We start from the raw sequence: 27,956 nt of genomic DNA, 5'->3' as shown, positions 1-27,956 counted from the left end.
CTTGACCAAGGTCACACAGGAGACACAAGTGGCAGAGCTGGGATTAGAACCCCAGGTCCTTCTGACTCCCAGACCTGTGCTCTATGCATTAGGCCATCCTGCTTCTCAAGCAAATGTCAACTACAGGTTTGGATTGGCTCTTGAGGGGAGGTAGGGAATAGAGGGGTGAAAGATTTTTTTGTTCATTTTTCTCTGGCTTCAGCTATTATACAAGTGAGCTTCAGGGTCATTTTGGCACGTGCATGCAATCAAGATACAAAGGCAACAGCGAAGCTGGCATCTCATTCCCCAGTGGCACATACCATGCATAGTTACGTAGATGTTCTTCGATCAGTGCACTAGAGGAAAGATTCGTGCAGCTGCGGTAAGTCTCCTGGAGAAGTTCAATGCAAAAAACAGTTGAGAACATGCAATACGCTTAGCACATGCATAGGACTCAAAGACTTTGAAACAAAGCATGCAGTGAAGAGATGACAGTGCACCAGAACAACAACGGACGGAAAGAAAGGGAATAGTGCTTTGGGGGATGGATTTCCATATTTCTTGTGGGCTTAGGTCTACCAACTCGGTTATATTGTGCTTTCCCAAGTGCTTGGTGCAGTGCTCTGCACATAGTAAGTGCTCAATAAATACCATTGATTGATTGACTGATCTTAGAAATTGCTAGACTCCCATCTCCTAGCCTCTTTACTCCTACTCAGCCACACAAAGTATTTGGTGCGCCAGGATAGCTGACAGTTCACAGTCCTTGCACAGGTTAGGAATACCTGCTACTGCAGTAGTTCGACTCTTTAAACCACCCCTCTCTGAATAAATGAATAAATAATAAATATGGTATTTGTTAAGCGCTTACTATGTGCAGAGCACTGTTCTAAGCTCTGGGGTAGATACAGGATAATCAGATTGTCCCACATGGGGCTCACATTTTTTCATCCCCATTTTTGCAGATGAGGTAACTGAGGCACAGAGAAGTTAAGTGACTTGCCCAAGGTCACACAGCAGACAAGTGGCAGAGCTGGGATTAGAACCCATGACCTCTGACTCCCAAGCCCAGGCTCTTTCCACTAAGCCACGCTGCTTCTCTGCAGAGGCCAGGACAAAATTAGACCTCTCAACCAGTGATTTCTGAGTTCAGTCTAGGGAGGGGTTACTCTGTCCTTAAGATGAGGTTGAAGGGTGGGGGACTCCTGTGTTTTAGTAAACAAAAGTTGATGTCCTACTCAAATTTATCTTTTATCATTTTGTTTTCTGTAATGGCAGATCATATTTTTTTATTTTTAGATGGACACCTGCAGACTTCCACTCTCTACCTTTTCCCTCACCTCCCATTTCTGCAGAATTATATTCCAATCCATGCTTCTGCTAGCCTATTTGCATGTGAAATCCATAATATACTGTGCCTTTTCCGAGCAGGTACCCTTTAGAATGTGAGAAGCAGCATGGCCTAGTGGAAAGAACATATGCCTGGGAGTCAGAGTACCTGGGTTCTAATGCCGAATCTGCCTATTGCTTGTTGGGTGACCTTGGGCAAGTCACTTAACTTTTCTGGGCCTCAGTTTCCTCAACTGTAAAATGGGCATTAAATCCTACTCCCTCCTACTTAGACTGTGAGCCCCATGTGGGAGAGGGACTGTATCCAACCTGATTAACACATATCTGTCCCAGCATTTAGATTCTATTTACACATAGTAAGCCCTTAACAAATATAATAATAATAATAACAATAATAAAAATCCATCACAGGGACTATCAGCACATAAAGCTGCACATGGATCTTCTTAAGGGTGACTTGAGCCCCAGTCTAACCACAGATTGGGGTTCTGTGTAAATCCGTGAACTCTGAATTTGTTCATAGTTATTGCCCAAAGATAAGGTAAGGCTAGATAAATTTCTAGACCATAAGGTTATTATGGGCAGGGAATGTGCCTGCTAATTCTGTTATATTGTATTCTCCCAAGCACTTAGTACAGTATTCTGCCTAGAGTAAACTCTCAATAAATACCATGTAAATTCTGCCTAAGCAGATCCCTTGGATGGCAGGTTCAAAAGACTTCTGATAGGACCTCCCTGATGGAGGGCACCCTGGACTCTCCATGCACCCTCCCCACATTCTGGGTCTCCTAGGATGTTTCTTCAACTGTGGTAGCCCAGGTGGGCAGTGCCAGGATGAGAGGAGGGGTAAGAAGATGTGCTGACGCAGCTGTCAACAACACCTCATCCTTGCCCTCTCTCCATTGGTGGGGTCACCCTTGTTTGAGCTTCCTTAAGGCTCCAGATTTTAAACTGACATCTGGCAGGTAACTACTCCCCAGTGTGACAAGAATGGACTCTTCCAGTTTGGGAAGAATCCATTCTACTCCCAACAGGTGAACCATTTATTTTTAGAGAGATGCACTTTTTCCCTGGCTCATCCTAGAACTGAGCCATTTTTGCATAACTGGGGCCTGAGTTTCATGCAAGGACTGGTCTGATTCTCTCAGGATATCTGTAGAGGGAAGAGAGAGCTGAGCCAGGTATTTTGACTTGGAGTAGCCAATACAGAATATCCCAGAGAGCCATGCCCACTACCTTTCAAAGACCAGTCTTTGTAACTCCCTGGGGACTAATATGAAGCAACCCAAGAGAAAGACCAGCCCAGATGCATCAGAAGTCACCCATTTGGTGGTTTGGAAACAAAAATGAAATTCTCCATGCAGTACTCACTGGCTTGTTCTTTCCTTTGCTCGTCAAGCTTGTTGGATTTCCCTTGGCATCCGCGGCCTTCCTTCCTAGAGAGGTAAAGGGCAGTGTAGATGAGGTCCTGAAGTGGCTGGAGGCCTGACAGTTATTGTTATTGTTCTGGTTGCCGCTCAGGGTCTCCATTATTGATCTGAAAGTTCCAAAGGGCCTTTTGAGGTGGTCGCTAGCCTCGTTGCTGGAGGGAAGCCGCTGGACAGCTTTCCCTCGCTCGGGGTCCTTTTCCCCATTAAGTTCGAGCTCTGTTTGCTCCACCTGCACTACCGGCTCTTCAAAGGTTACTCTGAGTTTCAAGTTCTGGGAGGTCCGGCGCTTGGAGGATGGGGACTTGAGAGCACTCTTGGGGCTCGTAGCTGTCTTCTGGGCCGCAGTACTGTCAGGGGAAGACGGTGTGGCATCTCCGGGAGACTGGTTGGGAGGTGCACTCCCAGGGGCTGGGTAATGGGATTCAATGTCTAGGTCACTGCTCTCTGAGGTGGGAGATGGACTGTGACCATCGACCGACTTGGAGGCCCTCATGCCAAAAGGAAACCTGCGCCCGGGGGCTAAAGTGTGCTTTTTAATCATCAAGTGTAAGCTCTCGGCACTTTCCACCCCCTCCACAATGGGCTGCGGCCTGGGCTTGTCTGCTCTTTTGAGTGGGGTGCCCTTGCGCTCCTCAGAATTGCTCGGCTCGGTGTCAACTTCGCTGAGGGAGCGTTGCATCAGCTGCCTCAGTCGCGCCAGCTTCTGCTCCCTCTTCTCTAAGGGAATCCTCTTCATGTTCCGCGAGGAAGCCTGAGCATCCTGGAATTCCAAAGACAGCTTTTCCTGTGCACCAACGTTCTCCGCGATCTCTTTCCCCAACAGTTGGCGTAAGATTTTATCTGAGTCCTCATCTTTCACCTTAGCCCGGGTGCGGCTGGGGGTAGCCAAACTGCCAAGAATATGAATCCCATCTGGGCTGGTGGTTATTGACAAATCATCTGCACTTGGTGGTTTCCACTGGAGTTTTCCAGAAGCTGGGGAAGATGGAGAACTAAAAAGAAATTTTACAAAAGAGCTTAGCTATTTCCCAACGGGTCAAAATGACACAGTCAATAAGCTATGGAGTAGCCTTTGCCAGGGACTAGAAACAAATAAAAGTAAAACTAGAAAGCCAGGAGGCGATTGTGGAAAGCACTTGAAATGACAGTCTTACTTACACATGTGACAATTATCTACTTGGCTCAGGGGAATGACCTAGCGTAGCATGGACCTTGTGCTTAAACTGCTTTTCAAAAGCAGTAACTGAACCAACATGTTTCTGTTTAATGATCTAATTGCCTCCTTATTTTTGAAAAAGTCCAGTCCAGAAAGAGTGGCCAGGAGCACTTTAAACTCTAACCCCATTCCCATTACCTCGGGGTTGATGGTAGTGATTTGCCTTCTGATCTCTGGGCTTCTAGAAGTTGCTGGAGTTGGTTCTGTAGTGTGACCCGTTCCACTGTCTGCCTAAAAGGAAATAATAAAATATTCAGAAGTTGTCTTGTGTGAAATATTCCTGTACTGTGGGGGGAAAAAGGATAGTCAGGACCAGGGACTGGAAACTCCACCATGATGCCCACCAGCCAACCCCCTGCTTAGCACATCCTTGTACTCCTCTCTTGCTGTTATCCCAAGCCTTCCATCCCCAGAAATGCACCCTCTCAGCCATCCCCACTCTTCACACCACCCCCTCTTCTTTCCCTGATCCTGCAACCCTATCTCAAGTTGGCCTGTGAAATCCACCATGGGCAAACATCCCTTCATCTTCCCTCCCTATCCATCAGCTCACTTCCATCCAGTACACGCCCACTTTTCATTCTAAAGGTGGCCTGTGGAACCTCCATTTCACCGTGGGCAAACTCCCCTTCACTCTCAACCTTTTCCTAACCTGATCTCTCCTCCTCACCGTCACCTGGTTCACCCCAAATGACACTGCCACTCTTGCCCCTTACCTTCTCCCATTCCCCCTGACAAACCGGGAATGGAGAAGGAGTTGGCCTGCTCCTTGACCCCAGTGCCACTTTCACACAATCCCTCACCTCTTCCTTTGAAACCCATGTCATCTGCCTCTACCAGTGTTTAGAACAGTGCTTGGCACATAGCACTTAACAAATACCATAATAATTATTATTATTACCATCCACTATAATTACTCCTTAACATCATCTTCTACCCCTCTGGTCCCAACTCCAATTTTCTGAGTGATTTTGATGCTTTTTCTCACCTTTCTTCTCACCTCCTCCCCTCAACCAATCTTCAACATCCAAAGTGAATGTTCTTGGTGAGCCCCAGGAATTGGCTTTCTCTCACTCCTCAGCTTTGTTGACTTCCTGTTCTACTCCAACTCACCTCCTCACCAACTTGGACACGTATTGGATTATTATTATCATTATTAATATATTTAAGTGCTATGTGCCAAGAACTGTTCTAGAGAAGCAGCATGACTTAGTGGAAAGAGCTCAGGCTTGGGAGTCAGAGGACGTGGGTTCTAATCCTGGCTCCACCACTTGTCTACTGTGTGACCTTGAGCAAGCCACTTAACTTCTCTGGGGCTCAGTTTCCTCATCTATAAAATGAGGATTAAAACTGTGAGCCCCACATGGGACAACCTGATTACCTTGTATCTACCCCAGCACTTAGAACAGTGCTTGGCACATAGTAAGCACTTAACAAATACCATCATTATTACTTTTATTATTATTCTAAGCACTGGAGTAGATACAAGTTAATCAGGTCTGACCCAGGATTTCCTCATAATTTATCATTATACTACTTCACAGAACCTGAAATTACACTCTTTCATTACAACCTCCTAACCTGCCTTCTCACCCATACCCCTTCTCCCTGTAAAACTGCCTCCCACAAAGACTTCTGATCTCTAGACCCCCTCTACTTATTCCAGCCAACATGCCCCATTTGGACTCCCTCTGGAACCTCTCCTCTTTCCATGAACAAATTCACTCCTTAACTCCACCTTCTCTGCTGATATTGACTCCTTTGTCCCCCTGTACTTTTGTTGATCACCAAACCCCAGCCCTGGATAACTTCCTCACATGCTTCCTCTACTCTGGTGTTCTTGCCAGGGAGAACTTTTGGTGAAAATCCAGGCCAACTCTGGCCACTTCAAATTCATTCTTACTTGCTGTAACTCTGTCTTCTCTTCCACTCAACAACACTACTCTTCCTTCATTGCTCTTATGCCCATTACATCCACTAAATTATTTAACTCCCACCTGAAATTCCCTGTGCTCCCATCTTCTCTCCCTTACTCACTCTTGAGGACCTTGACAATTACTTAGTTGATAAAACTGAAACCATTGAGCTTCCCCAAATCTTCCCCATACTTCTTCAGCTGCCTCCCATCCCCAGCCTCTTCATCTCTTAAGAGAAAATTAACCATTTGCTTTCAAACTTTATCATGTGCACCTTCCACCCCATTATTTCAAACATTTGCACCCACTCTGTTTCCCTCCCTGACTACCATTTTCAAAGCTCACTCTCTGTTGGCTCCTCATCTTCTTCCTTCAATTATGACCATGTCTCTTGAGCTCTAAAACAACTTTCCCCAAACCCCACAGCACCATACAGGTATTGCCCCATCTCCCTTTTCCAGTCTGTGTCCAGACGTTTTGAATGGGTTGAATACACCAACTGCTCCAACTTCTTATCCTCCAATTCTCTTCTTGACCTTCTTCAATCCAGTTTCCACCCCCTTTGCTCCACTAAGATCACGCTCTACCCAAAGTCATTAATGACTTTCTTCTTGCCAACTCTAATGCATCCCACTCTGCCCTAATCCTTCTTGATTGTTTGGCTGCCTTCTGTCATTATGGACCATTCTCTTTACCTGAACCTGCTATCTGACCTTGTTATTTTGGTAACAGTCTCTCCTCTTTCTCTTCTCACAACTTTGGCTGTTCCTTCTCTGCCTCTTTGGCCGTTTCTTCCTCAGCCATCCATCCCCTAACTGTAGGTGGACTCTGTTGGGATCTCCTCTCCTCCCTAGACACTCACTCTTTTGCAGAGCTCATGTATTCCCACAGCTTCAATTACCAACTCTATGTGAGTGACTCCCAAATCAAACTTACTAGCCCTGACCTCTCTCCTTTTCCATCTCTACAGGACTTCATTGTTGGTGATACTATCCTATAAATTGATGTTGAGTATACTTCATTGGTAATGATGCTGAAACTGCTTCAGAAACTCCCAAACTAACCTCTAGTGTACTTCAATCTCGATTCTCCCACCTCTGAGTCTTTGGTCAGACTTTTACTTCTGCCTAAAACTCTCTCCCACTTTAAATCTACTAGACAGAGCTCTCCTCATCCTCAAAGTTTTCCTGAAAGCCAGCTCCTCCAGTAGGCATTTCCTGATTAATGGCCTCCTTCCCAGATTATATTAATCTAACAATTGCTTTTAGTACTTATACACCCATCCTCAGCAATTGTGTATATCTTTACTTTAATTTTCACTTATTTTTCTATTTATCATGTCATACTACTGCTATCAATGGTTCTAATGTTGTTCTTTCTCTTGCTCCCACTATTTGTAGGTAATAATAATAATGCTTGTTGTATTTGTTAAACACTGAGTTAGATTCAAGATAGTTTGAACACTGTCCCTGTTCCACATGGGACTCACAGTCTATGTAGGAGGAACAATAGGTATTGAATCCTCATTTTACAGATGTTGAAACTGAAGCTCAGAGAAGTTAAATGACTTGCCCAAGGTCACCTAGCAGGCAAACGGCAGAGCCGGAATTAAAATCTAGGTCCTCTGACTCCCAGACATGTGGTTTTTGCACCGGGCATGTCTGTCTCACCTATTTGACTGTAAGATCTTTGAGAGCTTGGTCTGTGTCCTCAACCTTAATCATACTCTTCCAAGTGTGCAGAACAGTGTTCCGCATTCAGTAAGTGCTCAATAAATCCCATCCAACGACTGATTGATTGGAATTGTTTTCTATGTAGGTCAAAGTTTCAAAGCCATATAGCAGGTTGGATGCTAAAACAACCTTACAGATTTTCAACTTGATGCCACGTTGTCACCACACCCTATCTTGCAGCCTATCCAAAGCCACACTGACCTTTCTAATTGTGTTTTCTACTTCTTTTTCTCTCCATGCATCATTGGACAGTGTACAACAGAATTATGTTGGCTTCTTGTAAATTCTGTGTTGTCAATGAGAATCTTTTCTTGTCTGCAGGGTTCCTCAGGGGCAGGCTGTACATAACTTCATTTTTCTTCAGCTCACCTGTAGCCCATCCGCAGAGGTGTCCTTCGGTTCAAAGATGATGCGGTCGGCGGTGAGTCTGCATCTATGAGTTTGAGCATCTTTGAGAGAGAATCTCTTGCACAAACAAATGGTAAGGAGTTTCTACTTGATGTAAAGGGAAACAGGTAGTTGATTATCTGCCTATACCAGCTCCTGAACTATTGTCTCAAAGATACTTGATGATCCTTTTAGTCTGTTGAGCTGGAAGAGTTTCTTACTGGGGCTCCCAATCCCAGGGTGGTGATAAGGTGGGGGCATCGGTCTTTCTGGCTGATGGCACCATGCCAGCATGGCCTAATGGAAAGAGCAAGGGACCTAGGGTCTAATTCTGGCTCTGCCAATTCCACGCTGAGTGACCTTGGGTAAGTCACTTCACTTCTCTGTGCCTTAGTCACCTTCACTGTAAAATGGGGATTCAATGCCTGATCTCCCTCCTACTTAGAATGTGAGCCGTGGTTGGGACTGGGACTGTGTCAGACCTCAATACCTTGCGTCTACCCTAGCGCTTAGTACAGTGCTTGGCACATAGTAAGTACTTACCAAATACCACAATTATCATTATCCTTAATTATTATTAGTAGCTCAGGAGCATATTCTGACTCTACCTTCCAGATCCTCAGGAAGTCCTGTTCAATCTACCACACAGCTCTGCTTCATTCTGAAAGTGCTGTACAAATAGGTCATGCAGGGTTGCTGCTGCTATGTCTCAACCAACCATACCATCCCGCAGCAGGACTTGAAAGACCATCATGGTGAATAACTCAGGACAGCAAAATTTGCTTAGCAATTGCCAGAACCCTGGTCTGTTGAAGGTGTCAAATGCTTTCATTAGATCAATAAACACAGTACAGAGGCCTTAGTCTTGCTCTGTGCACTTTTGCTGCATCTGTCATGCTGCAAAGATCAGGTCTGCTGTGCTGTGTTTTGGTCTGAAGCCACACTGTGATTGAAGTAATGTGTGGTTGACTGTATTCTTCAGTGGCCGCAGTGATCTGTATGCCTTTCAAGTTCCGCTGATGGACAATAATAGAATCTATGCGATGCCACTGTTTAGACTTGGGTGCATACGTGAAATCTTTGTCTTATTTGGGAGGCAAAAGGAAGCGTTGGTGATTGCGGGCTGATGTTTACAAGATTTGCTGAGCAGAGGAAAACTTTGTTATTTAACTTTCCAGATCCTTGTGGTCTGATGAAGTTTTTCATTGAAACCTCCCATGGTGATCAGTTGGTCAGAATTTGGAGTCTGTATGATGAGCCTATTCAGAACCTTATAAAATATTTTTCTCTTCACTGTTATTTACCATTTGGGGGACACATGCACTAATGATCGTAGCAACTTTAAGGAATGAGTGACGAGGAGGCAAAAGAGAAAACAGATCCGGGCGCTGAAGATATTAAACATGACAATACAAAGAATAGCCTTTTTGTGCTCGCATTGTGGCTGTGGCTGGGACTGTGGATCCCAAATTGGCCTTTTCAGTCACACATGACATCAGTGGTGTCTTCTTCAAATAGGAAGAACAACTACATGGAAAGGCAGGTGAAGAGACAGCAGTCGGTCAGGGAACCTGGTCAGAGAGTGTGGCTGGCTCTCTGAAAATCATGCCTACTACTAGAAAAACAACTCAAGGCCATGTCTTGTTAAATCAATCAATCAATCGTATTTTTTGAGTGCTTATTATATGACGAGCACTGTACTTAGCACTTGGGAGAGTACAATAAAACAGAGTTGGAAGACATGTTTCTTGCCCACAACAGGCTTACAGTGTAGAGGGGGAGGCAGAAATTAATATAAATAAATAAATTATTGATATGTAAAGTAAGTGCTATGTGCTGAGGGAGGGGTGAATAAAGTGAATAAATCCAAGTGCAAGGGTGCTGCAAAAAAAGGAGTGGGAGAAGAAGAAATGAGGGTTTAGGCACGGAAAGCCTCTTGGAGAAGATGTGCCTTCAATAAGGCTTGAAGGTGGGGAGATTGATAGTCTGTCAGACATCTCCCAAGGGCTTAGTACAGTGCTTGGCACACAGTAAACACTCAATAAATACAAGTAAATGAATGAATGAAGAGGAAGGGTGTTCCAGGCCAGAAGCAGGACATGGGTGAGGGCCTGGTGGCGAGATAGTTGAGACTGAGGTACAGTGAGTAGGTTGGCATTAGAAGAGAGAAATGTGTGGGCTGGGTTGTATTAGGAAATCAGAGATGTGAGGTTGGAGGGAGAAAGGTGATTGAATGCTTTAAAGATTATGGTAAGGAGTTGCTGCTTGATATGGCGATAGATGGGCAACACTGCAGGTTCTTTGGGAAGGAAGGAAGTCAGCAAGAAGGCTGATATATTAATCAAGGCAGGATAGGCTAAATGCTTGGATCAGCATAGTAGCAGTTTGGATGGAGAGGAAAGCGCAGATTTTAGTGATGTTGTAAAGTTTGAACTGATGGGATTTGGGGACAGATTGAATATGTAGGTTGAAGGTGGAATATTCCCTTTTCCTAAATAAAAGTCCTATACGCTTGTACCCCAATTAGGGCTGTTAATTGATTCCATGAAAGTAGTGTTAAGTGAAACAGCAGTAAAGAAAGTATGGCTTCCCAGAGGAAATAATGTTAAGTACATTAATGTGTTCCTGAAATCCAAAATATGGATCCAAAAATATAAATATATTTTAAAACAGTGATGTAAAGGCACATTAAGTATAGTTACTGTCTACCAATAGGAAAGATTTTGAATTTTTAAATACATTTGAAATACAGCATTTAATTTTCAAAGCGCTCTCCTTCACATCCTATTCTACAAAAAGATACCTGTGCTAACAGATCTGGGCTGTCTATGCTAAATTGAAATGGACTTTATTCACCCTATTCAGTCAGTCAAAATACTTCAGAGTCAAGGCAGACAGGGAAGGCAAGTGTATAAACCAAAGTCAACCCTGCAGGGTTATCCTGAAGTGAGAGAGTGCTTTAAGTAATAGCAATATGAAATTGCAAGAGCCCTATTAGGAAAGGGTGCTTAAAGAACATTATAACAAGATGTGGTTGTATAAATAGGTGGCTCAGAATATTGGCTGTTTGATCATAATAAGACAACACCCTGGGGATCTGAGAAGCCTTAGTTAGGCAGGTGCTGCTCACCACAAATAGGGAAGGAACTAGAAAAGGTGACCTAAACACTGCCTGCTTTGCCAAATTCTAAAGTGGCTCACAAGAGAACTGTACCAGGTAAATTTTAACCTTGCAGTATAACAAGTAGTAAACCAAAGAATAGACATAAATTAACCATCTCATTAGGCACCATCACGATTCTACTTGACAATGATATAGACAAATCATCCCCAAAGAAGGATGGCATGGGTTGCTTGTGAACTGGTCAGATTGGGAGTAGACATTGCCACATTGAGCAGAGCTAGACTAGCTGATGAAGGACAACTCACAGACAGGTGCTAAGGACACCTTTAGGAGAGCCCTCCCCACTTTGCATAGTTCTTATCCTCTGGCCTCCAAAATCTATCCAGAAATAAACCTTAAAGCAGTTGATCAGGAATTGATTTCTATTGTTCATTTTTGATTTCTGACATTGTTGATGAAGTGTACTAGTTAGTGCTCAAACTTTAGTAATTTTGGACAATTTCTTGAAAGGGAACAAAGATCTAAACTAGAATATTAAGTGATTTAGGTGCCAAATCAGATAACAGTCTTTTACCAAATTTGAGGGGCAGAATATTTGAGATAATGGATACCCTAAGTGTTGAGGAAAACCTGTCAATTGGTGTAAAGGTCTCAGATATCTGGATTTAGACATCTCTTCTCAGAGTTATCAATCAATGGTATTTATTGTGCACTGATTGTATGCAGAGCACTGTATTAAGCAGTAAGAAGAGTACAGTACAATAGAATCAGTAGACACAGTTCCTGCTTATGAGGAGCTTCTGTATTTTTTCACATTTCCTTTCCCATCCTTCCAACCCCTTTTGTCTTCTGCTTTCCAAACCTCTAACATTATTTTTCAATCACTCACTCCCTCTGTCAGTCTCAGCTTGAACAATTTTGTGAATCCTAGTACAATGAAATCTAGTCCCATTTCTGACAAGTAGCCTTACAGGCTTGTAGAACTTCCTGCTGTTTAATGTGCTCCCTTTTGGATTCTGTACTTTTCAAGTATAACCCAGTAAAAACCCTTTATACCAAATGAAGGGGTCCATTTTCAGAGACCTTGTTATAATCTTACTTGGTTTTTGACAGAAGTCTTTTAAAGATATATTAAATTGCCCAGTGGGTTGCTGGGACTTGTGGAAAGCTTGGTTAATAGGAGATTTTGCCTATAAAGGAGAGGTTTTACTGTATTTAGAACTGCCATTTTAAACTAGAATTCTCAATAATGCCCACCCTGCCCCCCAAATCCCAACCAACCAGATAGTGCTTTCAATTTCATAAAAATGCTTTCAACCCTAAAGAGGCAATATCTACCCTCTCACCCAATAGTGCTTTCAATTTCATAAAAATGCTTTCAACCCTAAAGAGGCAATATCTACCCTCTCACCCACCCCACTCCTTTCTTTAAGAAAGTATTCACATATATTCTTGCCTACACTAAATACTTACATATCTGTAGAGAGAGTGCTTGCAAGTTATGGGTGAGAAATGTGCAAATTGTATGCTGTGCAAATCATTTACCCTAATTGCCATGGCTTTTAGTTGTATGACTACTCCATTGATAGCTGATACGAAGTGTAAAGGGTCTTTCAAAATTAAGCTCCAGGACATGCATTTGATGGCTTTTTGATGCATTCCTTTGAGATTTTAGCTGTATACTAAACTTTCAGAGAATCAAAGAAACATTTGGATCAGCTCCACACACCTGGTCCCAAGTTTCAACCAACCATCCAACATACAAACAGAATCACTCAAACTTCTTGGAAACCTAGGACTGCAGAAAAAATCTTTATAAAATAAGGAAAAGGAGGAAGCCACGGTGTTCTAAAGTTGCTCCCAATTACAATGAATTTCCACCCCTTCTCTCTAAATCATTTTCTTTTTTAAATTGAGTTCAATCAGAACTCTAACTTTAAAAATATTTTGTAAATTTTTTCCTAACATTTCACTGCCAAAATGAACTTATGACTGTACACATACCCCTAACTACATCTTTCAGATATACACCAAAATACATGTTGGGGACAGGGTGAAAATGGAATTGCTGTTCATTAATTGCCACAACAGGGGTGCAGCAGGGAAATGCTGGGATATTAGATGGTATATCCCTAACCAATAGGAGGGCAACCATCACATGGTTCCACAAAGAATTCTGTTTATTTTTTGCTCAAATTAGAACCACTGACAATTACCCCCACAGAGAAAATAGACTTTTAGACCTTATGAACATAAACACTCAGTGTAAATATTGGAACAATAGACCACTCAGCCCAGTCTTCTGTTTCCAACAGTTGTAACGAGATGCTTAAAGGGGGACCAGATGGGATGGTCATCTTTCTTGACCTTGATACTCAAGGCTAGGGCACCCATCTGATATCTCTACTTTCCCTCCAGCAGCTCATCATGACTGCTTGTCTGTGAATTTATTCAAACCCTTTTTGAATCTACTGATATTTTCTGCCTGCACAACATCTTGTGGTTACAAATTCCATATGCTCAACTTCTATTATGTGATGAAGTATGTCCTGTTGTTTATTTTAAGCCTACCATTCTCCAGCTTCAGTTGGTGTCTTGTCCCAGTGTTGTGGGAATTAGTTTTCTCTGTCTGTATCCTTCATAATTTTGGAGACTTCAGAGACTTATCCAGACTTTAGAGACCTTTTCTCTGAGTCTTTCCTCATATGGAGGCTTTCCCATTCCTCTGATTAACTTAGTTGTCTTGTTCTGAACCATCTCCAGCTCCATTATGTCCTTTCTAAGATGCAGCAACTAGACCTACAAACAATATTCCAGGTAGGACTATACCATGGTGTTATTTAATGGTAACTATGTTTTCTGTTCAATTTTCTAGACCTTTCCTGAGAGGATCAAGCATTCAGTTGGTCTTTGTCACTCTTCACTGAGGCAATTATTTCAAAGAACAGTGAACAATGACTCTGACATCTCTTTCCTGAGTCATAAGTGATAGCGCCAAACCCATTATCATGAACACTGAGTTGTCCCATATGAACACCGAGTTGTCCCATATCACATATTTTCACCATGCATGCTAGATAGAATGCTGTTAGGGAATCAGAGGGTATTCTTCCACAATCATGTGTCTATCTAGATAGAATGCAACTTGATGGCAGAAGAAATAGTTGTGTGCATGTGTGTCACATCAATCAAACTGTGGGTACTAGAATGAGAGATTTCTTTAATACGGGTTCATCAAGAATGTAACCCCTGCATTATATGAGAAGTGAGTGTAATTTGTGATCTGGATTTTTTCCCTTAGCTGCATTTTCTAGTAATTGCTCACATTATAGCTCATGTGCCATTTTTAGCCCACTCACTTTGCTTTATGAGGTCTTCCTGAACCTTATCTCATCATTATGGCATTTCAAGACCCAGAAGAGTTTGGTATCGTCTGACAACCTGGAGATTTCACTTTCTATTCTCTCTTCCCAATAATTTATGAAGATGATAGGCAAAACTAATGCTGAACTCCATTTTTACCCTTCTCCATCTTGAAAAGTGCCCATTTAGCCCTATCCTTTGTTTCCAATGTTTTAGCCGATTTTCTGTCCATGACAGAACATTCCCTCCTTTCCCATGATCACTCGACTTTATAAAAGTCTTTGGTGTGGAATCTTTTCAAAAGGTTTTTGAAAATCAAAATATATTATTTCTACCAATTCCCCTCTATCCACATGCTTGTAGATGTTTTTAAAGAACTCCAGCAGATTAGTGAGGCACAAAATCCCTTTACAGAAACCATGTTGCCATTGTCTAAGTGCTCACTGATCTGAAACCTAATTACTGTTTTTATTAAGTTACTACGTACAGAAAGGGAGTCTTACCATTCTTATTTAGTTAGTCATGTTTTTCCCTGATAGAAATCACATTGGCTTTTCCCCGACAGGTTGTGTTTTTCTTATTGCTTGCTGATCCTATATTTAATTACTTTTTTATTAAGTTATCAGGAATAAAAGTGAGACTTACCCATCTACAATTCTTCCCATCACCTCTGGAACCCTTTGTACAGATAGGAGTTACATTGGTGATCTACCCATCCTCCGATAGAGTGTCTGTTTGTAACAATAGGTCATATAGTCTCTCCAAGAATTCTGCAACTTCTGTTCTGAGTTCCTGATTTCTTTACATTTAGTTTATCAATTTGGTCTAAAATATTCTACTGGGGCCATGATGTACTGATCCAATTCATCTGATGGGCAGGGAACTGGTCTACCAACTCTGTAATATTATACTTTCCCAAGCACTTATTACAGTGCTCTGCACAAAGTGAGCTCTCAATAAATACAATCGATTGATCTGATCCTATCTGCTATAAAAACCCAAAACAATTTTGGTGTGGGGAATCTTACAAAGATTCAGGAAAGAGTAAAGAGTCTCAGCTATCCTCTTTTCATTCCCAAGTGAACCTTTTACTTCATGAGCTTCAAGTGGCTCCAAAAATTCCTTATCTGGATCCAAGCTTTTGATATATTTGAGGAATTTTATGTTATTAGCTTTAGCATCCTTCCCAAAATGCTGTTCGAACTCCTTTTGGCCTGCCTAATTTCCTGTTTGCACCTGATCTGCTACTCTTTATGGACTTTCCTGTTCTAATTACTCTGGTGATTTTTCCATTTTTGCAAAGTGAATTTTTTTTCTGTTATAAACTCATTTACCCTGATAGTTAGCCACCGAGGGGTTCTGTTTCATCACCTGTTTAAATTCTGCAATCCACACTTCATGTGGGCTTGTAAAATTTTGCTTTTAAATGGCTTCCTGGTTTCTAGTAAGTCACCTTTTTTGCTAGCCATTTCAGCTTCTTCCTAATTAGACTCCACAACATTTCGAAGTTCTTTCTAAAATTAGATATCTTTGTGTTACTTTTTGGAGTCCCCATCCCCTGCAGTGAAAATGTTAAATTTCACCTAGAAGTAGTCTCTACCTTCTGCATCAGATCCCTTACAATTAAATGCGTGTCAGCACCATAAACTAACATTTCCAGAGAACAGTCATTGAGCCTGTACATAAATGTTACCTCCACTTTCTTTTCCCAGTGAGTTACTCAACCAATCTCTGAGGATAATTGATGTCTCCCACTAACTACTATTACCTGCCCGAAATTTTACAACTTCCCCAGTGTCAACTAATATTTCCTGTTCACTTTCCTCTTGTTGACCAGGAGATTTATCGAACACTTCTACTATGATTCTTTTGTTGAAGCTTGAAACTTCTCTTCAGAGGAATTTTGTGGTACTCTTTCTTATCTCTAAAATCTTTTAATGATACTATGGGTTATGTGGCTCTTCACTCACATACTGAGACATACCTCCACCAATCAGCTCCCCAACTCTTTCCTACAGAGTTAATAGCTAGACAAGGAAAGAGCATGGGCCTAGGAGTATGAGGACCTGGGTTCTAATCCTGGCTCCATCACTTGCCTGTTGTGTGAACTTGGGCAAGGTACTAAACTTTCTCTATACCTCAGTTAACTCATCTATAAAATGAAGATAAAATACCCGTTTCCCCTTCTACTTAGACTGTGAGCCCGATGTGGGACAGAGACTGTGTCCGACCTGATTACCTTGTATCTACCCCAGTGCTTAGTACAGTGCTTGGCGCATAGTAAATTGCTGAACAAATGCTGCACTTATCATTATTGTTATTGGTTACGAATGGCAATTCCTGATCATGGCACATTACCTACCATAAAACCTTAAGTTCGGACCAAATGAACTTAGCTAATTTACCTGGCTGTGGCCCAGGAAAGGTTTACTAAGATATTTGTGACTTGGCTTAAAGGTATCAGAAGCAGCATCAGCTCTTTGGTATAAAGAGATTACTGCAGCAAGACAGTAGTCCTTGTAAGTTAAGAAGTAGGAATTTTCCTCTTCCCAACTCCTCTTATTACAGCTTAAGGAGAGTTCTGGCTTACTGAAGCCAGTTTTATCAGGATTTCCAGGCCCCTGCCTGGGCAGAGTCATGCTTAGCAGTGTCCATCTAGTGCAAAGAGAATGAACCTGCCAGCCAAGTCCCTTCAGAAGGTTCCAATGGTACCTGCTTCTCTGCACAGGAGGCAAGAATGAATTCCTGTCATCCCATGTGCAAAAGAGAAAGGGAGGAAAGCTCATGACCCCCTTTTGCTTTTTGTCTTCCACAAGGCCCTCTTTCTGCTGGAGCAGGTCAGGGTTGGAAATGCAGGTGGTTAGAGAAAAGAGAAAGATGGGCAAAGCTCATTTCAGCACGATGCTTTCCTGGTCCACATGGCTGCAGAGCAAATTGTCTGTGGAAATGGACAATGAGGTCCATGTGAAGGATGCAGAGCAGCTTGGGCCTGCTTTCTGAGAGAGCTCTGTGGCTCAAGGGAGGCTGTTGCTAGCAAGGGAGCAGGCAGAGGCCACAGTGATGATGGAGTACATGTTCTTCCTCTCTGGAGTGGCCAAAGAGGGAAGACGAAGGTCTCTACTTCACCTTTCCACCTGGAAGGTGAATCAGAAAGGACTGACCATTCGAACGATAAAGAGAAGAGGGACAGACAAGAAGAGCGATGCCCTCGGTGTGTAGCTTTGTTAAAATGGAAGATTGACTACAATGTCTGTACTGTTGGGTTAGGTCAAACAATTTGGAATTAGGCTTTTTGTTTGCTTTCAGTGTCAAAGAGAGTCTTCAAAAATACAACACAAACATGGCCTAGATTACTGAACTGTCTCTTGTCTCCAATGCTTTCCTGAATGTACAGCCAACTCTTCAAGGTATGTTATATATGATGAGAAAAGTTTCCTATAGCTCCACCTACCACAGTTGACAAAAACCCAGAAGGCCAAAGTTTTAGCTGCTTTCCCCAGTGAGAAACCTGAGGACATGCGTTGGAATGAAGAGCTAAACCCCTTGAACTGAGGCCAGGCCTGTCCCCTTTCATTGACCCAACCAAGTTATTGAAAATCCCTGGGCTAGCAGAAGGATTTTTGCCAATCAGAATCTTGGTGGGACAGGCATTAAAAGGTGGTACCAGTTAAACTGTGCTGACTAGTATTTTCAGTTGTCACAGCTTGATTTGACCATGCCACAATAAAACTATTTCCCCTAGAAAGCGTTCCAAAGCCCCAACATCACCTCAAATTGGATTTTATTTTGACAGTGACCGCTTCCAATTAAATCCTGTCACTAAGTTGTTTTCACCATCAAGCTTGGTGGCCAAGAGGAGAAAGAAGAGGGCTGCACCATATTAGTATGCATGTGGATTGTAGCCTGGGGCCATCAACCAAATATCCTAACCAAACCCTGAGTTTGGGCAGTTTTCCAAATGAACACCTAGTGCAATTTATGGTCTTGTGCCTGAAAATCAGAAAAGCTGCCCCAGGAGGTTCCAAATAATGAGGAAACAGTATGCCCCTAGGTCTATTAACTTGCAAGTGAGAATTAGCTTTGTGATCAAAGCCTTTACGCCTGCACTCTGAGAGTCTGAGAATTTAACTTCCACGTTCCATTACAGGAGCTTTATGGAATTCAGCATCTCATTTTTCAGTTAAACAGAAAGTGGAGTGGAAAGATTGAGAACTTGGAAATGAAAAGCACCCTCTAAAGAGGCCTTGGAGGAAGGAGGGAAGATGCAGCAGAAAGGTTGAGAGGGCCCTTGGTGGATGGGGGAGTTGGGAGTAGGAAAGGGTAGGGCAACGGTGGGGGTCAGAGAGGACAGTTCATCCGCTAAGTGACCACGGGATATTCCTGAACATATTCTTGAATCTGACCACTGCTTTCCCCATCTTCAAACCTTTACTGAAATCACATCTCCTCCATGAGGCCTTCCCCGATTGATTTTGAATCTCCTCCTCCTCATCAATGGTACTTATTGAGTGCTTACTGTGTGCAGAGCACTGGACTAAGCACTCGGGTGAGTACAAGAGAGTTGGTAGACATGTTCCCTTCCTACAGTGAGCTTACAGTCTAGAGGGGGAGAAGACATTGTTATAAATAATCATATATATGTGTGTGTGTATATATATAGATACACATATATATCTATACATTATTTATAGATAATTTCCTCACCTTATAGACTCAGCTGCCCCTGGAGCACTTCTGAATAAATTCTGATACTTTATTGCATGCCGTTGTCTGTAATTTATTTTAGTGTCATGTTTCCTCAGCTAGATTGCAAGTTACATGAGTTCAAGGATCGTATCTAATATTTCTATCATATCAAGTGCTTAGTGCAGTGTTCTGCACATAATAAGCACTCAATAAGTGCTATTGATTGATTCTTGGTCTATTGCTTGGGTGGCAAATGCATCGTTGAAGATGATAAATTTGAAGTAATTCATAAAATCCCTGGACCTCACTCCTTGAAATAATTGGCTATTTCCCCTTTCTTTATCATTACCATTGTTCATACACCTAAAACCTATCCCCTTGGAAGTAATCTGATTCAGTGTTCTGGTTTAGTGACAACCTGCTTGTTCAAGTGGTTTGTTCTCCAGGGGTTGTTGAGCTTGGACTCTGGTGGAATTTTCTCTCAATGTCCTCTGCCTTGACTGTCTTTAACCTGCTTTTGGCCGTGTGACAGGTATGGAGAGAGAGAGAGAGGGTGGGAGGGCAGAGGAGAAGGTGAAAGGGGGAGGGAAGGAAAGGCTCCTGTAGGGTGGCCAAGAGTGAAACGAGAACAAGGCTTGGGAGTAGCAGGAATTTCTCTTCCTATCTTCCCAAATGAGAAAGAAGAGCTTCCTTCCTCTGGAGTACTCTTGACATGTTCTCAAAAATCTGCTTCAATTTGCTTATAAAGCTGTTTTTCTCCCATGGGGTCAGTTTTAGGTTTTGTTATACCATTTACGCTTTTCAGGTGCCTGAGATTTTGGATTAATTTACCCACAGTACAGTTAAAACGTGGGAGTGGAGAAATTTTGATGAATGCATTTTATCTGACCAGTGAAAGGAAAGGAGAACAGGCCATTTTGATGCAAAGATGCTTCATTTAGCACAAAGTGGAGAACAAAATATTGTAAGGTGAATGGATCAAGAATATAAAATCAGAAGAAAATGTGAAGGAACCTGTGAACTGACCACAGGACCGGGGTCCAAAGGAGCAGGAATAAACTATGGTGGTGGTAAGTACCCTGAAGCCCAGGGGACTGACACTCTCCAATCAGTAGTTTTGGACAGACAGCTGGGTCCTCCAGGAATCTTTAGGCAACTCACTCTTTCAGCTGTTTGGTTAACTTCACCACCTGAGATGCCAGTGACATGCACGTCTCCACCACCACCAGGTAGCGGGAACACATGGTGTGTCCATGCCGCTCAGCACTCTGGGACGGTTTCTCTCCAGCATGGTTCTGCATGGTGACGTTTGCTCCATATTCAACCAGCGTCTGCCAACAAACGCAGAGAACGTTTATGGGGATCAGGGCCTTCCAAGGCTGCTTCGTCATCATCAACACTGTCACCGATAAATATTCAGTGAGCACCCACTGTGAACATGGGGCTGTTCTAGGAACATCATGAACCATTTCTTCGATTTTGTTGGCCTTTGTTCCAAAATGATATGCTTAGATGTGGAAGTCTGTAGGGCACTTAATTCTGATAAAGAGACAGAGTCCTCTTTCCCTGAAGCAAATAATCACTCACCGTAAAAAGTTCAAGTTACCATAAAGTACTAACCACCTACCTTGCTAAGGGATGTGGTCTAAATATAGGATGCTATGCTTCCTTATTTATTCAAATTTCTGCCATTTTCTTTGCCACTCCCATCCCTTCCCCTTCCTCATATTCTCCTTTGACACTTTTTCCCCTTTTGTTCTTATTCTCACTTGCTTTATCATCACTCTCCTCTTCCCTTCCACCTTTCTTCCCCAAGGATTTCTGTCAGCCCTTGCTGATGGGAACAAATATCAAAGGAAGGGTATAGACCAATCTCACATTTATTAAAAATTTATCCACACCTACCCAAACCCCATATTGTTTCTCTCAATTTTCTCTTTAAGGATGGAGAAAGCCGACTGAAATTCGCAATCTTCGAGGTAGTCAGATAGGTAGAATTCAGTCCATCCTCTTCTTCAGGTTAAATAATTCCAACTCCTTGAAACTTTCTCCATATGTCCCACTTGCAATCCCAATAATCATTTAACTTCTCCTCTATAGCCCCTCCAAGTTTTCCACATCCCTTTGCAACGGGCACTTCAAATTAGACCCAATTCCTTCAAAGGGCCCACCCAGTGCCAAAATCAATAGGAAGATCACTTCCAGTTTCTTACACCAATGGTCTCTCACAGGGTAGGTTTTTCTAACCCCCAAACTCCTTTGTGACTCCCATTTTGATGGTCTCTGTTGGGAAATAATTGAAAAAGCTGAAGGGCATAAACCAGAGGCATAACACAACGCCACAGATTATGAAAGCAATAGAAAGAGTCACGAACATCAACCATATAGCAACAAGGAGCGGCAGCTATAAGGATGTCTTGCTGGACAAGCCACCAACATATCATGGTGAAACATGGAAACTAGAGCACCACAATTCCCAGATCAAGACAACCTTGCCAATAGAGGAGTGCAGTGTGTGTGTGTGTGTGTGTGTGTGTGTGTAGGAGTGTTACTACACATGTACGGGGGAAGTTATGTGGTAACCATACTTAAACAACTACTTACACTGAAATAAGCTCTGTATAAATCTGAAGCATATATGTGATTGTAACGTGCAGTGATGGGTGCTATTGTGTAAGGAAAGGGTAGATGGGGAAGATGTAATGGGTACGTGTGTGTCTGTGTGTATAGGTGCCAAGTTGTAATAAAATGGGCTCTGGTTATGTGTGTGATCCTCACCACTTCTGTTGTGGGTGTTAAGATCTCACTGATAGACTCCAACAGCTTCTTACTAGGGCCCTAGACTCTTTTCTTCTCCATGACAGCCCTAGATGCTTGTTCCTGTCGATTTATTATCCTGTTTATGAAGCAGCATGAGTGAATCACTCCCAACGTTGTGCTCAAGACTCACCCTCTACAATTTCAGGATGAGTGGCATTCAAGAAGCAGCAATACTGGCTCACAGGAGGGGTTTTTCTTCAGAGGGATGGGGAAAGAAGGGCAGATGTGCAAGACTGAGCATGCACGGGGGGGGGGGGGGTGTTTAATCTTCATGAGCCCCCAGTCCCTGTGCAGGGCTAGTGAGAGCACATTCATTATCTAGTTACCATTCAAGTTCTCATCAGACAGCAAGCTCAGGGCACTGCTGTTAAATGTTACATACCTGTATGCATCCCAGGAAACCATGCTGTGAAGCTACATGTACTGCACTGTTCCCACCCTGGTCGACTTCATCCAGAGAAATCCCCTGTTCTTGCATAAACTGGAGCAGCCACAGAAGAATCTTCTCCTACAGAATGACAAATCGCCCTCGGATTAATGAAATCTTTCTGGGAACATGAGCCCATCTGTCTCTGATGAAATGAAGCACGGGAAAGATCGCAAATGAAAACTTGAAGGGAAAAAGACTCATGGAGGATAAGCAAAAAACCTGCAAGCAACAAAACAGCCAAAATGCTAATGGGCCATTTGCCGCTGTTAGGGTCAACATCTTTTTCGCCTCATGTGGGCAGCATCACAAATAAGGTTGGCCCAAGAGTCTGGGTGAGAAAGGCCAGAGAGCTCAGTGGGGCCTCTCGCTGCTACCTTGGGGGAAATGATTTGGAAGAATACTAAGGGAGGGCAGCTGCGACTTGACTCCGCTGAAAGAGTGAAGGAATGGATGCGATGTTGTGCCACAATCCATTTACATTCTGGCCACTTTGTCCTTGGTGCTATCTCATGTTTTGTTTGGCTGCAGGAAAAGAAGGCAAGAAAGTGGGACTGTGTTCCACTGGTTTAAAATAGAAAAATTAAACAACGTTTAAAAAAATACAAGAGAGGTAAAAACAACAGTCCAAATGTTTGGAGGTGGAGTCTGGCATTTAAAGAGAGGGTGTGTTGGAAACAGGCTCCAACTGCTCTTTATTCTTCGGCATTACTCCTCTTGGAGCGGGGAATGGGGGTATTGGTTCTGGTCATGAACTTTGATTCTTCTCTGGATTAAATTTGCCTGCACCTTCTAAAAATGCCAAAGGAATGCTGGTTGAAACAGCAGCTACTTTACAGTCTCAGGCAACTGGAGCTCAGGGGAGGAAGGGGAAAGGAGGAGGCAAGGGATGGTGGGAAGAGAGTCAGATAGATGAGGAACCACAGACGTTTTTTGCCCTCTTTCCCAAGGCAAAATCAGGAGGCCTCTGAGTGGACAATTGGGCTGATGTAGGCACATCTGAGTGAGCAAGAGGAAGTGGTTTACCAAACAGCTTCCTGTCTTCTGCACCTGAGTGAAATGTATGGGTCATTTTTGAGTGGAGGCACTGGGGTCAAATCTTACACAGCTTCAGATGGGTTCCTGGTCAGGCCAGGTAAGTTTGGGCCCCCAAAAGAACAGGGCTGGGCTTGAATCTGGTTCAAGCTGAAGTGGGTGGCTTCCCCCTACTATTTTGCGTCCTCCACTGCCCTCACCTCAGTAGTCCACAGGGACAGTAACAAACATTCAACCACAGTGAACATTCACTGCCCTTTTCTCCACAGGCAGACCAGGCCACCCTCACACCCTTTTGGGTATCTGGGCCAGACCTATTCCTCATAGTCCTAAGGGTGAGGTGGACCCAGGCTGGACTAGAAATATTTGGTCTGTGAAGGCGCACTTGCTGGTGAGTCTTCAACCTCTTGAAAGTTATTTGCAAAGGTAAAGTCAGATTTTTGAGTGAGTGCTTGGGTATTTCCAGAGGTCAGGAATCAGTAGCTCCAAAATCAGCTTCTCAAAGTGTCTCCCTGAACAAAATCAATAATCTTCATGGGTGCTAAGAAATTCTGGCTGACTTGGGATCTATTATTTGCGCTGAATCTGGATGGAGCACTGAAAGACTTTTTAAAAGTAAATGAAGAAAAATGATCCCAAACATATGAAATAAAATCATTTCCTTATCACTGGCCCCACTACTGAGTGTCAAGAAGGATGAATTGTGTTTTCAGTCAATCAAATGGCATTTATTGAGCACTTTCTATGTGCAGAGCACTGTACTAAGCACTTGGGAGAGTACAACAGAATTAGCACACACCTTCCCTGCCCATAATGAACTTACGGACTAGAGTGGGAGACAGACATGAATACAAGTAAGAAATTTATAATGTATAATTTAGAGATATGTACATAGGTGTTGCAGAGTTTTTCTTTAAGGAAGTGCATTTCTTTTCACTTTTTTGTAAAACCCAGATGATGACACTATTTATTAAGTGCTTACTATTTATTAAGCACTTACTAAGTGCCAAGCACTGTGCTCAGAGCTGTGGGAGATATAAAATAATCAGATTGGACTGAATCCCCATCCTACATGGGGGCTCACAGTCTAAGAAGGAGGGAGAACAGGTTCCTGTTTCACAAATGAGGAAACTGAGACACAGAAAGGTTAAGGAGTTTGCCCAAGGTCACACAACAGGCAAGTGGAGGAGCCAGAACTAGAACCTGAGTGTCTTAACTCCCCGTCCTGAGTTTTTCCACTAGGCCACGCTGACTCTATTGATTACAGAGGAAATCTCCTTCTTCCAGAGTTGTCTTTTTTACTACATCATGAGAAATAGCTTGCATTCTTTTTGTGAGATGTAATGAACAATTATGGGGGAATAATTAACAATGATCACAAGAATAAAATACTGCAGGAAAATGTACATTTAATCAATCAATGATATTTATGGAGCCCTTACTGTGTTCAAAATAATGCACTAAGTATTTCAGAGAGTACAATAGATGAGGTAAACATGAAGTTCTCTCAAGGAGCTTCTAATCTAGCAAGGGAGACAGACATTTACAATAAATTACAGGTAGGAGAAGCAAAAGAGAATAAGGATATGTACTATAAGTGCTGTGGGTGGGGAAGGGGGTGGTATGAGTATAAAAGTGCTTAGGTGTACAGACTTGAGTGTGTAGGTGTCACAGAAAGGAGGGAAAACGGGATGAGAGGTTAGTCAGGGAAGGCTTCCTGGAAGAGATATGAGTTTAGTGTGACTGTGAAATCGGGAGAGTGGTAGTCTGTCAGATATGAAGGGGGAAAGAGGATATGAACAAGGGACCAATGGCAAGAGACAGGATTGAGGCACAGTAAATAGGCAAAGTGTTTAGGCTGGGTTGTAGTAGGAGAGGGGTAAAATTAAGTAAGAGAGAGAGAGAGCTAATTGAGTGCCTTAAAGCTGATGGTAAGGAGTTGCTGCTTCATCCATGGTGATGGATGGGCAACCACTGGAGACTTTTAAGGAGTGGGGAGACATACCTAGAACAATTTTTTAGAAGAATGACCTGGGCAACAGAGTATGGACTGGAGAGGGGAGAGGCTGGAGGCCTGTGTTCAGTTATGGACATTTCTGAAGGGCAAGACAAAGATTCTGCATCTGGAGAAGTAGTAGTAGTAATAGTATTTATTAAACAATTTCTGCATGCTGAGTACTGTCCTAAGAGAAAATACAGATGTGAATTTGATATCGTCCCTGTACCTCAGGCGGCTCACAATCTAAGTGGGGAGAAAACTGGAGACAGATACATCAGGAAAGATGAAATATTAAAACACAACCCAGATAAATACACAGATGTACAGACAAATCTTCCAGTATCTGGAGTAGCATAAGCTAAGCGGCTAGGCTCACACAACTAGAAACTGTAAGTAAAGAACAAGACAAGGCCCTTAGATTTGATTCAAAAAAGCAGGTCTTATCTTGATTGCTTAAAAGACCTCCAGCTTTCTCGAGGGAAGTGCACTGAGGAAGGTAGCGGAGGCCACAGAGCTACCCTGACCCTGGCTGAGTGTGCCCTATGAGATCTCTGTGGTTAGTGCCACCGGAACAATCAGGCAGTGAAATAATTGCACCCTCAGAGACTTCAGATGTCAAGATGAAGAAAATCAATTTCCCACTCCAAAAATGTATCCCATCAGGAGATCACTAAAAACCGCCAGCTAGCCCACAGGTAACAAAGCCTTTGAAGGTGCCTTTTACACAAGAAAGAACCAAAATTTGGAACTGGATCTAGTCCATTCTTCTTGAGGGAATTATATGAGGAGAAGAGGGGCAACTGAAACACAAAATGGGTGGCATTTTTCCAGGCAAAGTCCCCTCTAATGGTATTGTCTGACAAAGACAAATCAAAAGAGACAAACTACTAATGCCTGTGCATAATTGTATAATAATGATGTTGTTATTTGTTAAGCGCTTACTACGTGCAGAGCACTGTTCTAAGCGCTGGGGTAGATACAGGGGAATGAGGTTGTCCCAAGTGAGGCTCACAGTCTTCACCCCCATTTTACAGATGAGGGAACTGAGGCACAGAGAAGTGAAGTGACTTGCCCACAGTCACACAGCTGACAAGGGGCAGAGTCGGGATACGAACGCATGACCTCTGACTCCCAAGCCCGGGCTCTTTCCACTGAGCCACACTGCTTCTCTAATTGTATGTGTAGAATCCATCAGAAAATGTTTCAGAAAAGTCTTTCTTGAGAAAATATTGCTCTTCCAATGTTTCCACGGGTTATCTGTGCAGGAGAGACTGCTCTAAAGCTTTAGGCAGGATGGATAGAATTCACTTGTGCATCCGCAATTTCTTCTCCTGTGCTTCATTCTTGCCTCTTCCACCACTGAACTCTTGCTCACGTCCACCCCAGTGTCCTGGAATTGCCTCCTTCTTCACATAATGGAAAGAGCACAAATCTGGGAGTCAGAAGACATGGGTTCTAATCCTGGCTTCACCACTGGCCTCTTGGGTGATATACAGCAAGTCACTTAACCCCTATGGGCCTCAGTTTACTCATCTATAAAATGGGGATAAGACAGATTGGGAGCCTTGTGTGGGACTTATTCTCTTGTATCTTCCCCAGTTCTTAGCACAGTTTTGGCACTTAGTAAACTATTAATAAATACTAACATTATTACCACAACTCTCCCCATCTTCAAGGCCCTTCTAAAAGCACATCTCCTCACCCTATTTATTCCCCTACTGCCACTTCAGCACTTCTGCACCAATCAATCAAATGGTATTTACTGAGCACTTTACCATGTGTGGAGCACTGTACTAAGCACTTGGGAGAGTACATTAAAATAAGAGTTATCAGATACATTCCCTGCTCACAAGAAGCTTACAATCACCTAAGAATTTGGGTACTCAGAACTCCACATCTCCATAGCACTTATGGGCATATCTTTACTTTCAATTAATTCCTCGTCCCTGAAATTTATTTTACTGCCTGTCTCTCCCAGTAGATTTTTAAACTCCTAAAGGGCAGGGATCATGTCTATTAATTCAACTGTACTCTTCTCAGCACTTAGTAAGTGCTCTTCACACAGTGGGTGCTCTCTAAATACTATCGATTAATTGTGTCCTGCTTTTTTTTACATTAAAACCGTAAAATGATTGAAATAGTGTCCTGTTTCAGGCTGAACCCAAGTCATAGGAACCCATATCAATCTGAGGGACCAACCTGCAAGTTTGACCCTAGCTTGAAGCAGCACAAACTCATACTTGAGTCATGCCTTCTACGACACCTTTGCTGTAATTAAAAATCATAAACGGCCTGCTGTTAGCTCCCCATAAGGAATCTGGCATGCACAAACCCTATCCATGAGGCAAAGAATGCCAGATTATTTACTTAAAGTCTCACAGTAACTGAGCACTCCTTCCACTTCTTGCTATGTAAACCCTGCCCAAAGATTTAGCAGTCACTCCAAAACCCTGTAAAATTCTTTGACTGGACCTGCATAGGCAGTTCA

At 42.8% G+C, this 27,956-nt stretch overlaps 1 protein-coding gene across 2 annotated transcripts in view; it reads right to left on the bottom strand.

Annotated features, from left to right (window-relative positions):
- LOC100076747 (synuclein alpha interacting protein) overlaps positions 1-27,956 on the bottom strand; it is a 173,394-nt gene that overhangs the window by 19,066 nt on the left and 126,372 nt on the right. Inside the window, exons 7-11 of one of the 2 annotated variants that reach the window (XM_029054595.2) lie at positions 22,390-22,515; positions 20,349-20,518; positions 4,117-4,209; positions 2,704-3,754; positions 303-373 (exon numbers count right to left, since the gene is read on the bottom strand). In XM_029054595.2, the coding sequence (XP_028910428.1) occupies positions 303-373; positions 2,704-3,754; positions 4,117-4,209; positions 20,349-20,518; positions 22,390-22,515 (1,511 nt within the window). The remainder of the gene's footprint in view (positions 1-302; positions 374-2,703; positions 3,755-4,116; positions 4,210-20,348; positions 20,519-22,389; positions 22,516-27,956) is intronic. The other variant, XM_029054596.2, reaches the window with a different exon arrangement.

The sequence above is a fragment of the Ornithorhynchus anatinus genome, chromosome X5 (genome assembly GCF_004115215.2).
Source record: "Ornithorhynchus anatinus isolate Pmale09 chromosome X5, mOrnAna1.pri.v4, whole genome shotgun sequence".
Lineage (NCBI taxonomy): Eukaryota > Metazoa > Chordata > Mammalia > Monotremata > Ornithorhynchidae > Ornithorhynchus > Ornithorhynchus anatinus.
Note: the sequence above shows the minus strand (reverse complement) of the source record. Positions and strands in the feature narration are given on the sequence as shown.